Raw genomic sequence first — 17,351 nt, 5'->3', positions numbered from 1 at the left:
GAATTATGAAGGGGTTTGTTTCGAGTCTAATAAGTCTGGCAAAAGAACCTTGGAGTTATGAAAATTAGCTTGGGAAGTTGAAAAAGTGAGCATGATCGGCAATCGGCAATTTTTCATGCGTGCCGAGAACATGGTCCGCGAGCAGTCCGGTCGGCTCGCATATATTCTTCAAGCTCCTGCAAGTGTCCGAGGCTGTCTCCGGTCTCCGAGATCCTTCCGCACGCCCGCATGGTCGCTGAGAAATTCTTTTCTGCAACTTCAACATGTCGAGTCCACCGGAGGATTCCGATGAGTGGAAGGCTCAGGACAAAGGGCCAACCATCATCGTCGTTTGCTGGATTGTCACGGCCATCAGCACCTGTTTCGTTCTTGGCCGAGTTTATGTGAGAGGGAAGATTATGAGGAAGTTCCACAGCGATGACTGGTTCATCATTTTAGGGCTGGTAAGTGTTTCCTTTATCGTAAATCCTTTTATACAGAGACCCCCTTTCGCGTACTAATCAACCTGTGCCGTCCCTCAGTTTTGTGGTTACATCTCGACGGCTCTGTCCACGATCGCGGTATCCTACGGCAATGGAAAACACATGAAGCTTCTATCGACCGAGCAGAAGCAAGGCGCCATCTTATGGACAACGGCCGCCTTCTGCCCTGGCAACATGTCTTTTGGCCTCCCAAAACTGGCCGTGATCTCTCTTCTGACGCGGCTCATGAATCCAGGGAGATATCATAAGTGGTTCTTGTGGTGGATGGGAATCTGGTGCCAGTTGACGCTCTTTGTGACAGCAGGACTTCTCCTTGGGCGCTGCACGCCAGCCAGGTCACTTTGGGACTTTTCTGTCACAGGCAAATGCTTCAGCAAACAGATTTTAGTCGCGTATTGCATCTACGCGGGCGGTATGACGACCCTCTTTGCCACACAGCTCTCAGCCCCTCTAACACAATTTTCCTCAACAGCATTCTCAGCGTTTGTTGATGTTTACCTGGCTGTGTATCCGGCCATAGTGCTCTTCGGTCTCCAAATGTCCACTAAGAAGAAAGTCGCTCTGTCATGCGCCCTGGGTATTGGTTCAGTGTATGCATTATCCATCTCGCACGCATCATTGTTAGTGACTACTGTGACTAATGGCCGACTCATAGTTCTGGTGTTGTTGCTGTTTACAAAACAACTCGTATTCCGTCTCTCGCAAGCGATGACTTCTCTTGTAGGGCCTCTACCTGCGCTTTTCCGTCGATGGATGGAGACTCGCAAGGCTGACTTTCTTTTGCTTCCCAGATGATACCTCTGATCTGGTTATTTGGACAGTGTAAGATGAACCCACCCCAGACACATTGAGCCAAATGGCTACGTGCTGCCAGCGTTCTCTGAAAACAGCATTCTAATCGCGGAATTAATTGCAGTGTCGAGGGCAGCACCATCATCATTGCGAGCTCCATACCTGTTATGCAACCACTCCTCGAACTCATCCTGCGACGCAACCCCTTCAGTTCCGGGAAGGGATCCAAGCAGGCACCGCAGTATTATGAGCACTACGGCTCCCAGAGCAAATCAAAATCGCGCGGCGGCGGCATCGAGCTCGGCCAAAGAAAGCCCAAGTCCAAGCCCAAGGACGACCTCGGCCTTACTATAATCGAGAGCGACGACAGTCAAGAGAACATACTATCCTCAACAACCGCCTCAAACAACCAAAGCTCCACATCATCGGGTGTCCCGACCCTCACAAACAACAGTGACTCTAGCCAGCATGCTGCGGATGGGAAAATCATCCGGACCGATTGCGTGAGCATTTCCTATGAGGAGAGGGGACATACGCAAGAGACATCTGCTTCGAGCAGATGGAGAGCCATTTGAGCCAATGTTCATTCCGCTTTCAGAATATACTGGATCGACGCTTGAAGTAGGCTGTCCGGCGGGATGGTTGAGAATCTGTTGGGCATGACTGCTCTCGGAACGGCATCGTGTATGATTATTCCCGGCAATACCAGCCCGATCCTTATCTGGTTAAGAATGTATGCAAATTCAAAAACACACTGATCACCTTTCCGATAAAAGATGGTGGAGTCGAATGTCATTTCGTCAAAGGTGCAAGCAAAAGACGGAACGACGTTATATGAACATTAAACTGTATTACCGCTTCGTGTCCGTGCTGGAGATGGCGCCGTTGACATGAAAACACTTCCACTCGTGGGGCTCGGCTGGTCTCCATTAAGGGAATGTATATCTTTCAGTCTCCTCGCCGATTCTCCAGGTATTGATGATGCATGCGACGGCGGATTGACCCCGATCTTTCTCTTAAACTTTGGGACGAGGTCACGCCATAGCTGACGTACAGATGGCAAGCAAGCAACAATGATACCAACAGAAAGCTCAACGTATGACCACATGTGCAGCCAAAAGGCATCATCTTCATGGGTCAGCGGAGTTGATCTTGTGAAGTCGGGTGTTAAGACTTACACGTCGGATCTATAAAGTTCCGAAAGTTCAATAGCACTTTCAGTCGTATGATGCTGACGATAGTGATGCTGATCGTATTAGTCTGCGGGGTTTCACGTTTGTTGAACGCACACAACTCACATAATGCCCAATCCAAACATGCACAGTATCTCCAGCTTCCGTCGTATCCGTAGATTCAACCACAGGACCTGTGTTACGGGCAAGACTAACATCCAGACATCGAGAGCAATGTTAATCGCCCCGTGCGATACCAGCATAGCGGTGAGGTTCACACAGTACCCGGGATGTCGCCCGTCCCAGCCCTCCCAGGCAAACCAGAAAGGTTTACACTGATTCAGATTCGCAATTGTGAAAGCGATACAGTTGAGAATATTGAAAGCCTGGGTACACCATAGAATTATCGTGAAGGTAGGACTGACGAGGTTGAAAACCCGTAGATAGAAGAACAAGATCGATGCTTTCAGTGTGCCGATGCTGACGGTGTAGATTATCTCGAAAGCGAAGAACACCTGATTGGAATTAGTCACGTGTACAACAACGTTCGCTCTTGGGAATCATGTTGGGATTGGGTGGCATATCAGGACTGTAGCGCCTTACTCGCATGAATCTGTTGATTTCGTCGTGGGATAGTGACCACACGTCTCGGCCAATGCCAAGCTCGTAACCTGAAGCAGTATCAGACATCAGTCCCAACTGGTACGGCAGAGGTTTTTAGTACCGTAGAATTTTGAAACCGCGAAAGAGAGAGTGAATAGCTATACCCGAATTTCAGCAACCTGCGATGCAACGCTTCGTCGGCAAGTACTCACATATCCGAGTATCAGAGTCCAGTCATCTAGACCCCATTGGGATAACTTCATGGCTTTGGCAATCTGTCGCAGGAAGAAAAAGATGGCGGTTACCCCAACAATAATTATCCTTCCTGCCACAGATCCCTGCTGATCGGAATATGGATAGTCGCACCATGTCCATGTTGCATTCTTAGCCTCTGAATGTACAACGCATTAGTAAAGTGAAAGCGGTGGCCGAGTGATCCATGAACAAGGATGATCAAAGATCCATCAAGTGGTGCAGAAAGTCGCGGTCTTACCGAATAGAGGCCCGATGTCACAGAATGCGCGGACGCAAACCCGGTAGGTTTCTATGAAACTATGGTCTTTACATAGACATTCTGAATTGAACTCAGTCACCCCACAAGATGAGGTGAAATTAAGAGCTTCAGTTGCGCAAGGTGCCTGTCAAGGGAAGCACGTATTAGTGACACGAAGCTGACGAAGCTGGTAGGCATCAGAAAAGAGAATACTCACAGCACAGCTTGGTAGGCCCGCCAACAAGCTGGAAAATGGAAGCGCCATTGATCAATGTGACGGCCGGGGAGCGAGAGTCAGAGAACCGTCATCGGAACTTTCGGAGCGGGGTGGGACCGGCGGGTCGTCCAAAAGAGCGGAAAGGGGGAGAGCGGGAAAAGATCGAGAATGGTCCAGGTGGGAGACGGGAGTTTATGTTGCACAAAGTTTCGTCTTTTCGGCCGTATGTGGGAGGGCAGTTTCCTCCGGCAGAGAGGAATTTGTCTCGTAGGGCATTCCAGCTCTGGGCAGAGGAAAGGTTTTCCCATCGTGCGGGACTGCCCTCGGGAAATCCAGCAATGTGAAGAGATCTAGCCAGAAAGCCCAGGAAGGTGGCTGGACCGTTTCCGGTCGATAAGCCCGCCCGCAGCCCTTCGCGATGAAGAATGAGGCGACCCTTTGAAAAGCCAGCGGACCCTTACCTCTTAGCGAGAGACACAATGACGCCTCCAAGGGGGGTTCCGGGAAACTGGTGATTGGGCACGCGACCAGAGTGCGGAGAATATCCGCATCGAAAGTCCGTGATATTCGGCTCGCTGAGGAATGTTTCTCCCACATCCCTTGCGGGATGGAGAAGTCACCCGGGACGATTGAAGGTTCATAACACCACCGAATTATTGTCCAAACAAAGACGGATACGGGGCAACGACTGAGAGCGGGAAATGACTGAAGCCTGCTAATTGAATGAATGAAAATTGAGCCGTGGAAGGTTTCTGGCGCGTAGTTCCACGATAACAGATAAGAGCTACCGATGTTGCGCTGGCACAATGCGGTGCGGCTGGTTGAGCGGCTAACAATGGAAGTGCATGCATCGAACACGTGAGAGTACTACTCATACATAAACATCAGGTAATACTGTAAGTTAGCTGGTCTTCAGCCATCACCTCAATTCCGCCGAATAAGGTTAGTACTGCCGCCATCGTCCTCCGGAACCGTACCGCTTCGCCTGCCAACGATGTCCTCCAAGATCCGATTGTGCCAAGAGATTTCATACCTAACTGCCGTAGTTCTAGTCTCCAGATTCCGCCGTAGATATTCTCCTTGTCGTTGGAACTTGGAAGACATGTGGTCTAGATCGAGCGCATCCATAAAGGCGGCCGCACTGCCCAGCTCGACGGCGCCGCCGAGCATCGCCGTTCCACCCCTTCCGCTCCGCCCCAGCCCGCTCTCTTGGACCGTGGTCTTTTAAGGTTATGTGCTTCTTGTGTGAGAAAACGGCACCTATGCTGGGGCTGGTCTCACCAGTTGGCGTTTATGATGAGCTTTGGTCTTCGAGCTGATTCGCCGTACTTGATCGCACTAATAGTATGATGCCATCAGGCGATTGGGGGTCTGCAATGACTGACACATATTGTTATAATATTCACTCCATATCCTCATGTCATGACTCATTCAATAATTCAAGATCAATTTCGATATAGTACAGAGCGCTCGCTAGCCATCTCATGATACATACTACTTCCTTTCCACCTTCCGTAACCGAACATAGTTCTTCAAGGGTTTGTGTGTCACACCATCCTTCGCCTCGTACCCGGTCAGCTCCTCTGAGCACTTTAGCAGCTCGAAGTTCCACACAATCAGACTGAGTAAAATCCTCAACTCTACGTACGCCAGTCGTCGACCAAAGCAGCTGCGTCTGCCCATCCCGAAGGCAATCTGCGGTCCAGCAGAAGAATCAAACTCGTATCCAGGGCCAGTCCCGTTCAATTGGTCCTTCTCTTCTTGAGTGGTGACTGGCACGAGCCAGCGTTCAGGGCTGAATACCTCAACATCGGCAGGGTCCCAGTTTGGAACCTTGCCGCGGTTCTTGACGGCAAGATGGTATGTCTCGTTTCGCTTTGTGTCGTCGATCTCGAAAGCTGGTGTGACGATGCTGGCCCCCTTGCCGAGGGAAAAAACCATGGTGCCTTTGGGAATGTGATATCCAAGGAGGATTGTGTCCTCCATAGCCTCTCTTTCAACCAATGGCGCAGTACCAGCACAGCGGAGGACCTCTTCCATCGTGGCGTACAGGTAAGGGACGTTGATTTGCATGATCTCCTCGATCCGGAGGTTTCGATTTTCTGCGGAGGCTGCGGAGAACCCCTCCTCCATTGCGTTGCGAAGCTTGGTTTGGATTTGGGGGCAGTCAGTGAGGTACTTGAGGGCCCAGAGCATGGTGGTGCTGGTGGTATCATGACCGCCAGTGAGGACACCGAATAGCTGTACGATACGTTAGTCTGGAAACCAGGAAGCGAGTAGATGGAGACTTTACCTCATCTTTCATGTTGGGCGCCAGATGGTTCGATATCTTCTTTTCTTCTTGAGCTATCTTTCTCTCCCTCTGTACCATTAAGTCCACCGCAGACCGCACCCATGTATCATCGCCCCCACCTGCATTTTGTCTGACTGTAGCTTTATTCAACTCCCTCACGATAAACTCGTTCTTAACTCGCATCGTCTTATTCAGAGGTGGGAGCTTCTCGATGATTCTCCACTTCAATACGGGCCAAGGAGATCCATGCAACCGCTCAATATTGATGCTAACGTCGAGGATGGATTGGATGACTTCGTCAGGTTCAACCGTGGGGAACTTGACCGCATCATCCATAGATAGCCCATCCCGGAGTCTTGCAACCTGTGTTTCGCTCAGGTCGCGGATGAGGTCCGCCACCGGCTTCGTAGCATTGTGAGGAAACTGTTCGCCGAACGAGAATGCCGTCACAGCATCCAAAGCTGTGTAAAAGATATCTTGGTAAATATCAAACGGACGCCCCTCCGCGATTCTCGTCTTCTCGGTCCATAAGTTGATCAGGTTGACGACATTCGCGTAAATAGCGGGCGCCGCAACATTTTGCAGGAAGGGTGGCGACATGAGATCTTGCAGCAGCCTTCGGTTCGCCTTCCACTGGTCTCCGGTTACCATTGTGATTTGATGATTCGGACATGGACCTGTGAAGAGGTCGCGCAAGATCTTGCCGCGATCGAACTCTTTACGGCGCATGCACATATCCTGTGCTTCGCGGAAATCGCTTAGTAGGACGATCGGTGGCGAAAGGGGTCGAAGAAAGATCTGGACGACGGGCGAGTCGAACTGGGCTGCTCGTCCAACGAGCCATGCTGAAAGGTCTCCTGTACGTGCCACAGTACTGGCAAGGTCCGACAGATCACCCATTATTCTTTTCGTGGATTCGGGGTTGTATGGGATGCCTTTGATCGGCTTCGGCAAGGCCTTTTGGTAGAGACTGTACAGCAGCCAGGCCGACACGCCAACGGCGAGGATGACGAAGCCATATCGTTTAGGGAGAGATCCTGCCTCTTCCACGAGATGAGCGCTCTGAGACATGTTTACATGTGACATACCGAGTAAGCGTTGAGAAACGAGACGAACGAGGACACTTCGCTAAGCAAATCACAAGCCATTTGATGGAACCCGTAAGACTTTATATCAGGCAACTGGTTCCCTACAAATAACTGCATCAATGCAGTCCTCTGTTGTTTGATGGCAGCCAAGAAACCTCCCTTGTTGTGGTCCAAGGAGCTGTCAGTTTCGGGCTTAGCTTGGCTGCAAGCGCATCGTCACATTCCTCCTCCTGAGGCAACTGAAAGCGGCGAAACCACGTGCTGTTGAAAGTTTCCCCGCGGCGGGTAACGAGCTGCATTCCATAAAGGGTAATGACCTGGGTTAGCATTTCCAGCCGATGTCAATTGAGTTGAACACTCGGACCTCTTGAAGATGGCGACACTCCATGAACCCGTTGGATCCTTGAGCTTCTTTCTTTTCTTGGCACATGATCCATGATGATTGGACCGTTGATCAATTTGATTAGAAAACACTTCTACTAGAACAAAATGAGAGTTCAACGTCAATTTGAAACATCCATACCGGTGATGTGGTACTCTCGACAAAGGACGAATAGGGCAGTTTCCTCGTTGCGAACGACAGGACGAACTTGAGGCAGTCTGGGGAAACGGTCGTTTTCGGGTCCCGAACTCCGTCGGCCGGCTTGCGGGTCACTACAGTCGCCGTGAATTGTTCGATGTCATCCTTGATTAGAATTCAACAACGTAGATGCCGTCCGGCCAGCCTCGATAAGGTAGGATTTGTCCCTCTACACATGCAAAACTTACACGCTGTTGGTCAGAGCTTGATGAAAGTGCTACTGCACTGAGAAACTTCTCTGTGACAAAGTGCTCCTAGGGAGGCATCTTCTGGATTGCTACATGGTTCTGTTCGCGTAGTTCAGTATCCTTGCCTTATTAATTGCATCTGATACAGGATTGTATGCGTACCATTACTACGGTTGGAACATCGCTGTAGAACATATGACAAGGAATAGGGAATCAAACAAAGGCAAGCATCATTGGTATACCCTCTGAGTCCGTTGCAGCATGTACCAGGTTGCTTTTCACATATCTATCGTGATATCAAAAACAGTGAGCTCGGAACCAGTCACTTTCAATTAAGATTATGAAGTCCAGGTACGGACAGTACGTACTTGTGAGTCGTCGGAGGATGAAATCATTGGACTCGGTGTCACATCCTTTTTGGGTAGATGCCCGAGTTTCTAGCTTTCTTCCCGACTTTGAGAGTTCGTCTGTCTGCAGCCTGTAAAGGAAACTCCCGCGCCTTCCGCGTTTCGCACACTTCACAAATTTAGATACTGAGTGAACGTTTGAGGGGCATTACTTCTGACTTTCTGCGAAGCAAAATTGCTTTGGCTGGTCTCATAAGATTTGGCGATATCATACTACGGATAGAGTTAAAACAGCGACAACAATTATGTTAGGATCAACTGAAACTCTCAGCAACTTTTTGTTATATCCTACTAGACATGATAATAGTCGCCAAATACTCAAAACAAGACATAAGCAGGAGGAGGGGCAGTTAGTTGAGGACGCTGTTAGAAATGGCTTGACCAAATTGAATTTTCATCATTGTCGGGTACCAATACGCCTTTCGATAGAGCATCACCGGCAAGTTTGCATGTCTTCATACACATCAAGATGATAATGATTCACCACGTTAATTGCTTTGCGTTTGCGGCATTTGATATTGGCATATTTCGCGAGAGTTGCAGCTCTTATTACTGTGTCCCAAACGCCCGGACGGTTTCGTAGAAATACATCACTCAACGATGAGTCGAAAGACAGTGAAGAACTCTAGTCATTCTCTAAGTCAACCAATTGATGTCTACAAATGCAGACGTCCTCCCAAACGTTTGAATCAAGTCACCGAAGATGTGCATTTTTTTGCTTGATCGAATGAACGTCGAAAAACTTGTAGTCTTATTTGTACAGTCAGAAGCCGCAGCTTCCCTCCTACACACCACCCCACCGGCACCCACTGTTAGTGCCGCGCTGGGACCTTCACATTAACACTAACACCACCCAATCTACCCCCCACACCAGAACCCTCGCCCGCGATGGCCTCACAGCCAGCCGCGGGCCTCTCGCAGGCCCCTAGGGGCCTTTCAGCCTCTATGCATAGCCTCCCCCAGACCCCTCCTCCCCCTACCTCCTTACCTCCACGACCGAGGGGCCTCACGCCCCCCCCTATCCGGCCCTTGGGAAGGGGGCCACGATCCGCCGCCGCCGCCCTCCAGCAAGCCCGAGAGGGCCGGGCCCTCCGAGATGAGGCCCTAGACCTCCTCGCTAAAGGACTAGATGCCCTCATTGGGACAGCCCCAGCGCGACTGAAGGCTACAGCCCAGGACCTCATCGATACCTTTACCCGGTTTGCAACCGCAGAAACCTCTGGACCCACCCCTGGCCCCGGCACTGGAAAAACGTATGCCCAGGCAGCTGGTGGCCCCACGGCAAGCAGCCCCGGCCCCGGCCCCGGCCCTGGGTCGAACCGAACAACAGGCCGGCGGGCTATAAGCTCTATAAACCAGCCAAAACAGACCCAGGACCTCCGCCTACTAGTTCGGCTCCCTGCAGAACATATCCCTGCCTCCAGAACCCTAGCCCCCCACTCAGTTAAGATGGTAGTAACAAAGGAGCTCAACCTACAGCCGCAAGACCTAGTTGAGGTCCGTCACACTGCTACAGGCTTCTCACTCCAGCCCCAAAACAAGGAGATCCAGGCCCTACTTCTACAGAGAGCCCCTGAGATCAAAAGCTGTCTCACAGCTGAGAAGGTTGAGGTGCCTACTAAGTGGCATCAGTACATCGTCCCATTCTGCCCCCTCTACTTTACTAGCCTTGACGGCAGTAGGGTTAGTATGGAATCTGAAATAGAGGAAGAGGTCTTCCTAAAGACAAAACAAAGACTCCTCTCCTGGCGCCCAACCCAGGGCAGCCCTGATCTAGCTACAGCTACACAAAGTCTGATTATCGCCCTCCCTCAAGAGGTTAAGGAAGGCTTCCGCCTGTTTGGACAGTCAGGCCCTGCCCGTCTGCTCCCCCCGAGGAAGAATATCCCCAAACGACACTCCCCTGGTTGCCAGGGCTTTCACTCAAACCGCTACTGCACCCGGAAACCCCTCTGCAAGAACTGCAGCAGATCCTTAGATACTCATGAGGCTGGGGTCTGCTTAGCTAGGGCTAAGTGTGCTAACTGTCATGGGCCCTATCCAGCAAGCCACGCAGACTGCCCAGCTAGGCCTCTACTGATTAATGGAAACCTGACTATCCCAACCCGGAAGGAACGGCGAGGGATCCAGAAGGTTGGAGAGAAGGCGTTCGACGATCTCATAGCAAGCCAGGCCTGCTCCCCAGGCAGAACGCAGCAAGCTGAGGATAGGCCAAGCACACAGGGGCAACAGCCAACAACTAAGCGCCCTCAACCCCTCACGCCCACACAAGACTCAATTATTGTTGCAGATACTGCTAGTGTAGCTAGGAGCAGTAACATGGATGAAGATGAGGCTGAAGACGCTGAAGCCCTCCCCCCAACTAACCGCCCTATCTGCCCCCTCCCAAGCAGCAGCAGGAGCCAGAGGGTAGCACAGAAGCCTGACTATAACGTTATTAATGCCTACACACACCTCGACCTCGACTCAGAGCAGTAGGCTTAGAATGGCTACCCCACAGGTACTACGGGTCGCCCAGTGTAACGTGGGGAAGAGAAGCCCAGCTCATACAGCTCTTCTAGAGCTCTGCTGGGCAGATCAGATCGATATAGTCCTGATCCAGGAACCCTGGGTAGGCTATAGAGATAAGATGCAGATTAACACACACCCAGGCTTTAACTCCTACGTACCAGTTGACTTCTGGAACAGCAGAGACACAAGGCCTAGGGTTATGACCTACACATGCAAAGGTCTACGGCTGCAAATACAGCAACAAAGACCTACCCAATCAAGAGATATCCTATGGGTGGAAGCTGGCGACTTTACTATTATTAATATATATAGGCCGCCAGGTGAGCCTATAAACCACACAACTACTGCTCTACTGGGTTATCAACCACCAGAGAGAGCATTTATTGCTGGGGATCTGAATGCCCGCCACTCCTCTTGGGAGCCTGGGACCCCTAGCTGGAACCGGGGCGACGATATTGCAGAGTGGGCTGAAGTCCACACTCTGTCGTTTATTGGAGAAGCTGGGGCCCCTACCCATACTCATGGGCATACCCTCGACCTAACCTTCTCAAATATCCCCTATGCTGAAGCCTATGTCAGCCCACACCTACACCCAGGGGCTGATCACCAAGCCACCACGTCAATTTTACCTATAGGTAAGCCCCAGGAACAGAGACATCAGACTAGCCACTTCTTTATCTCAGACTCAGCCCTGCTTCGGCTTGCCGACTTGGTAAAGGTGGGGATCCCAGCCCTACCTACCTTAGGGGATGTACCTACTCCGGCGGAAATAGACACCCTAGCTACCCAACTAGTCAGCCTCCTCTCTACAGCTATTCAAGCTGTAGGCAAGAGACAGTCTAATCAGGGTAGGGGAGCCCCCTGGTGGACAGAAGAGTGCTCAGAAGCCCATCGAGCTGCTATTAAGGCTAGGCGCCAACAGGCCCAAGAACCTGGGCTGGTTATACCTCCCCCGACTCTAGAGGAGCAAAAGGTCTTCCTAACAACTGTGAGAAGGGCGAAACGCACCTACTGGACTGCTAAGATCGAAGAGGCTAAGACAGACCAAGACCTATATAAAATTATAGGCTGGCGGAAGTCTAGCCTAGCAGTCAAAGCTCCGCCTCTGATAGTGGAAGGGCAGACGATCAGCAATACCTACGATAAAGCCCAAGCCCTGCAGAAGGCTCTACTAGAGCGATTTAGTGCTACAGATGACCTACCTGGGAACCCTTTTGCTACCCCAGTGGTTATAAGTCGTATTATACCCTGGCAGAATACAGTTAGCATAGAGGAAGTACGCCAGGCTACTCTGACGAAAACTACAACCCCTGGGACTGATAGGATTACTACAAAGTTGCTATAATGCACCTGGGGATTAGTAGCTAAGCCTATACATCAGCTCTTCCAGGCCTGCGTTCAAGTAGGCTATTTTCCTAGACCCTTCCGTAATGCGGAAATTGTTATGATCCAGAAGCCAGGGAAAACAGACTTCTCTAAGACTGGGTCTTGGCGCCCAATATCTCTGTTGTCCTGCTTAGGCAAAGGCTTAGAGCGGCTGATAGCAAAGAGGATGGCCTACCTTACTATCCTAGAAGGGGTTGCCAGCCCACAACAGGTTGGAGCCCTACCAGGGAGGGCAGCAGTTGACCTGACCACCTGTCTAACCCATGAGATCGAGAGGGCTCTAGATACAGGGCTCACTGCTACGCTGGCAACAATGGACGTTAAGGGGGCGTTTGACTCCGTTCTACGAAACCGACTTGTTATTAGGCTACGACAGCAGGGCTGGCCTAGTAGCCTGATCAGACTGATCTTCACCTTCACCTCTAGCCGAACAGCTCGGGTCAGGCTAGAGGATACCACTACAGAGGACTTCCCTCTATCATGTGGGCTACCGCAAGGTTCTCCGCTATCACCTATCCTCTTCCTGCTCTATATAGCTGATATCCTAGCTGATGATCAGAAGCTACGGTTTGGCTATGCAGATGATATCAGCCTAATAGCTACCAGCCCTTCGCTAGAAGAGAATGCTACAGCCCTAGGCCAGGAGATCACTAGTATCCTCAACTGGGGTACTGACAATAAGGTTGCATTCGACCCAGCTAAATGCGAAGCAATACACTTTAGCAGGAAACATAACCAGTCAAGAGACCTACCAGATATACAGGCAGGAGAACTAACTATTAAGGCCTCAACTAAGCCTATACGATGGCTAGGGGTCTGGTTTGATAAGAGACTCACCTTCCAATACCATGTGGAAACAAAGGTAGCAGCAGCAAAGAAGGTAGCCCAGTTCCTATGGCACCTTACAAACACTAAAGGGGGGCTCCCAGCAGCTGCAGTCCGGAAAGCAGCTATTGCTTGCATCCTCCCAATAGCCCTATATGGAGCAGAGACCTGGTATGCAGGCCTGACCAGGCCAGCCTTAAACAGCAGCATCAATACCAGCAGTAGCACTGCTTTACAGATAGCTACAGTTGGTACAGGACAGAAGGGCCTAGCCTGCAGAGTTAGAAAGGTTATCACAGCAGCAGCAAGGGCTATCCTACCTGTCTGGAGGACCACACCAACAAGCAGCCTCATCCGAGATGCTGGCCTACCTACAGCAGAGGTAGCCCTTGAGGCGGCGCGACTACGCTTTGCTACACGCCTACAGAAGGTTGACCAACAGCATCCCCTAGTCCCAAGACTCCTACAGCCAGGGCGACAGCAAACCAGGCTTCAAAGAACAGCTGGCCTCTTACCTAAGTGCCCAAGGCCAGCACTCCTAGAGCCGCATTACCCCTCAGGGTCTTACAGCCCTATAGTCACACAGACGAAGGAAGTAGCAGCTAGGATCTTCCAGGCCTGGCTGAAGATGGTGCCAAAAGAGCATACCATTATCTACTCAGATGGCTCTAAAGCCCCTGATGGTGCTACAGGCTTTGGCTTCGTTATCTACCGCAAGAACAAACGTATAGCCCAGGGCTGCGGCCGCCTCGGCCTAGCAGAAGTATTTGATGGTGAGGCTGAAGGGGCGAGGGCAGGGCTCCGACAGGCCCTCCTTACCTCCCAGGGCCAGCCTATACACATCTGTATCGATAATACCAGTGTTATCCAAGGGATCCGAGGCATAGCCCCAAACTCCTCACAAGCTGCCTTCCTTGAGATCCAAGAGGCAGCTAGGATATACGACATACAAATCCACTGGTCCCCAGGGCATCAAGGCATTAGAGGAAACGAGGAAGCAGACAGCTTAGCTAAAGAGGGTACAACCCTGCCAGTCCCTAGGGGCCAACTGGCTACCCTATCAGGGATCAAACGGCTTGCTAAAGAGCGCATACGACGCCAATATAGGAAGTGGTGGAAGCGAGAGGCAACACCCCGTTATACCCAACTAGGGCTCAAGGCTACCCTCGCTTGCCCTCCTGAACTAGCCCTGCCACGGGCTATACTACATCATCTCCTAGCGGCTCGATCAGGCCATGGAGACTTCGAACAATACCACCAACGCTTCAACCATACAGAAGCACTGCTTACCTGCTCCTGCGGGGAGGCAAAGGAGGTAGACCATCTAGTCTACTGCCAAAAGACCCTTGTGAGGAGGCTTCAGTGGCCTACCCTCCACCCTTCTAGTCCACATGAACCTATAGGTCCTATAGGATCTCTTGAGCGGTACTATAAGGGGTTAATCACTGATCCTGAAGGCTTCCAGGCCTTTCTCTCCGTGACAGACTTCTTCCAGAAGATCTGCCCGCGGTACTAGGGCCTAGGTTAAGACCTAGTCCCTAGTAACGACCCCCTCCTCGTAGAGGACCTGATAATCACAACGGAACTAGGGAACCAGCGGGAACTAGGGACGGATAGAACACATAGTGGCCTTCGGGCAAGACTTGGAGGACGTTAGGAAGAGGCGTGTACTATAGAGTATGTTGCTAGAGCCTGCGGCCCTCCACGCCATATACCCCTCGGGAGGTCGGCCGCAAGGGCGGCTGCGCCCTTTGCCGCCACGGCGTTAAATATAACAACAACAACAACAACAACAACAGTCAGAAGCCGTAGATCTCCCCCGAAGTTACAGAGCCTGGAATCGATAAAGACTCAACATTCTGGGCTTGCCATGATGACCACGCACATCTTTCGTGGCACAACTCAGTATCAGAAATGTGAGGCGGGCAATCGCTGAATGTCTCTAATTTTGGTCTGGTCTGATGTCTCATGTTAACTGCCAATCATTGTGGCGATCATAGTTCTACACTTCCATTCTTTGCATAGTTGTTCAAAAATTAGCATCTGCGACACCGAAAAACAATTGTAGATTATCGCAAGACATCGAGTCTGGAGGCTGAGGAAGCCCCCTTTGCTCCGTTTCCCATCACGGACTTCCGGCGGATGACTGTCGGTGAGATTCCTCCGCTGCCTGCACCGCTCAGGACAGGAGGCCCAAGGGTTTGCATTTTCTGCAAATGCAGTCTGAAATTGGAGGATCGATCTCGTTTTAAACGCAGGCTCGGACGCATTTGTCACATGTCATCGTCATTAATCCTTGATCAAGTTGCCCGTCAGACGAACGTTTTCTTCTGCCCACCCGCCAAGCAAATCATTCCCCTAATTCAACTTCATTCGTCAAAGGAAAAGAAATCGTCGCCACCTCATATATCGTAGGAAAACACCAGATATGGTCATCACGACAGGAAGAAACTTCTCGCGCATGCCCTTGGGCTACGGCCCTTGCCCAGGACCCCGGCAAGACGCTAAGGGCAACCAACCGCTCCTAGGTTGGGATCAGGTCAACACCAAAACCTGCACCGTTACTTTCAAAGCCCCGGTCGACCAGTTGGTCGCCCTACTTCCCCGACCATGCTTCCAAATCGACGCGGAGAACGTGGTGGAGGGTCTTGCGGAAGCGTCCATCTCCTTTACCTCTCTCGGCAACCTTCCCTGGCTGGCTGGCCGCGGATACAACCACTCCGGCCTTTACATTCACAATGTCATCTGCCAGGGCAAGACCGAAACCGTTCAGGGCAAATATCTCAGCGTCCTGTTTGAGAACCTCCCGGACCCCATCCTCAGCGGCAGAGAGGAGCTGGGCTACCCGAAGCTCTTCGCGACACTGGATCAGGACGACAACGTTGAAGCCTCAGGAGACTGGAGCCTTTCGATGGGCTGGGAAGGCAATCAATTTGGAGAGGTCAAGATCTCCGGTCTGAAGCTGGAGGTGGCGCCTCCTGAGCCCGCAAGACCCGGCCAGGATGTTCTTTGCTTCAAGTACATCCCTCGCACCGGCCGCCCGGGTGTCGCTGATGTCGAGTACGCCACGGTCTCCCCGGCCCCGTCTCCTGAGTGCTTCAAGTTGGAGCGCATGTTCAAGGCGAAGGACGCGAAGATCCACTTTGAGGCCCTCGGTTTCGATGAGTTGCCCACACTGCATCACGTGGCCGCTCGATTGGCCGAGCTCGACATCGTCAGCGTTGAAGATGTACGCATTGTGGAAGGAAAGGGTGCACCCGATTATCAGAACCAAAGAGCAGTTTCGACTTGGGGTTACGGCTTGTCGACCAACTGAGTGGCTACTTGATACCCATGCCGATAAGTCTCTGTTAAGCTCTATTATCCCTAGATTGATTTCAATTCATAATTTGCGTCTGAATGGTTTCCACTGATACATTAAGTCAAAAATGAGATCCTTCTGGCTCTCGAGGGAATGCAATGCTGGCAGACTGTGACTGAAACTGGAATAGTCTTGACCGCATATGCCAAAGATCGACCATTTTAGCAAGCAAAGTGTTGAATTCCACCAGTCGCAGCCTCCAAATCTTATTTGTCATCGGGTCGTCAATACGAGAAAAGGGTTCTCGAGGACATGCAGGTATCCTGCCGGGCCACAGAAACGCTTTCCTATTCAAGACATCAAGTTTAGGGTTTGCAAAAGAAAGTCACAACTCCTGATGAGCTGGTGCGCTGCAGCGTTCCAATCCTTCGTGCTGATCCTGCTTTTATGGAGGTGGCTGTGAACAAACCAATCCGCTGCCTGATCCTCAAATTCTAGTCTCATCACACCCCCAATCATGAAAAAGGAGGTCGATGGACAGCCTTGTGAAGGGGGCGCTCGTGATGGGGGCTAAGTTGCTTGAGACGAGTGTCATTTATTATTGCTAGGATCATACATCACAAACAGAAATAGCACAAGTAGGCTCGGCATTTTGTTAAATTCAAGACTTCCAAGCCTGCATGGCCATCATCGAATTCTCTGCGGCTCCCGGGAACAAGGTTTCGGAGGGAGATTGAAATCCGGGACCCCACTGCCCTTCTAATACCTTGTCTGTAATAGCGTAGGTGATTCTCCCAAGGAAAGATGGGAAACGGCTAAACTGCGGGTAGTTCTGGACACGAACTTCAAAGGAAGACCAATAAGATATGAATCTCTCGACTACCCCCAATCCTTTGGGTCCTCCGCCATGTCCGGTTCCATTGAATTGTGCGTTGGATCTTGTACTCAATTTGGTAGAATCCACCTTTTCCAGCCAATAGAACAACAGCTTTCCTACAGCCAAACAGAGAGCC

At 51.2% G+C, this 17,351-nt stretch overlaps 5 protein-coding genes across 5 annotated transcripts; 3 read left to right on the top strand and 2 right to left on the bottom strand.

Annotated features, from left to right (window-relative positions):
• Positions 1–263: 263 nt before the first annotated feature.
• Positions 264–1,849, top strand: CGCA056_v005349 (uncharacterized protein; the record flags this gene model as incomplete). The annotated part of the gene is made up of 6 exons (XM_037320601.1): positions 264–443; positions 522–894; positions 955–1,072; positions 1,138–1,202; positions 1,274–1,304; positions 1,399–1,849. 6 exons carry the CDS (start codon positions 264–266, stop codon positions 1,847–1,849), a joined length of 1,218 nt encoding a protein of 405 aa, XP_037182343.1.
• Positions 1,850–2,115: 266 nt separating this feature from the next.
• On the bottom strand, positions 2,116–3,807 carry CGCA056_v005348 (uncharacterized protein; the record flags this gene model as incomplete). The annotated part of the gene is made up of 8 exons (XM_037320600.1): positions 2,116–2,402; positions 2,453–2,520; positions 2,573–2,961; positions 3,050–3,117; positions 3,171–3,207; positions 3,262–3,440; positions 3,543–3,687; positions 3,760–3,807. The coding sequence occupies 8 exons, from the start codon at positions 3,805–3,807 to the stop codon at positions 2,116–2,118; spliced, it is 1,221 nt and encodes a 406-aa protein (XP_037182344.1).
• A 1,446-nt stretch (positions 3,808–5,253) lies between these two features.
• Positions 5,254–7,123, bottom strand: CGCA056_v005347 (Cytochrome P450 monooxygenase TRI13; the record flags this gene model as incomplete). The annotated part of the gene is made up of 2 exons (XM_037320599.1): positions 5,254–6,000; positions 6,053–7,123. 2 exons carry the CDS (start codon positions 7,121–7,123, stop codon positions 5,254–5,256), a joined length of 1,818 nt encoding a protein of 605 aa, XP_037182339.1.
• Positions 7,124–13,665: 6,542 nt separating this feature from the next.
• On the top strand, positions 13,666–14,553 carry CGCA056_v005346 (uncharacterized protein; the record flags this gene model as incomplete). Its single annotated transcript, XM_037320598.1, has 1 exon — positions 13,666–14,553. The coding sequence occupies one exon, from the start codon at positions 13,666–13,668 to the stop codon at positions 14,551–14,553; it is 888 nt and encodes a 295-aa protein (XP_037182340.1).
• Positions 14,554–15,465: 912 nt separating this feature from the next.
• CGCA056_v005345 (uncharacterized protein) lies at positions 15,466–16,353 on the top strand (the record flags this gene model as incomplete). Its single annotated transcript, XM_037320597.1, has 1 exon — positions 15,466–16,353. The coding sequence occupies one exon, from the start codon at positions 15,466–15,468 to the stop codon at positions 16,351–16,353; it is 888 nt and encodes a 295-aa protein (XP_037182341.1).
• Between the last annotated feature and the right edge of the window lie 998 nt (positions 16,354–17,351).

This window comes from Colletotrichum aenigma, assembly GCF_013390185.1.
Source record: "Colletotrichum aenigma strain Cg56 chromosome Unknown KSG_Cg56_contig03, whole genome shotgun sequence".
NCBI lineage: Eukaryota > Fungi > Ascomycota > Sordariomycetes > Glomerellales > Glomerellaceae > Colletotrichum > Colletotrichum aenigma.
Note: the sequence above shows the minus strand (reverse complement) of the source record. Positions and strands in the feature narration are given on the sequence as shown.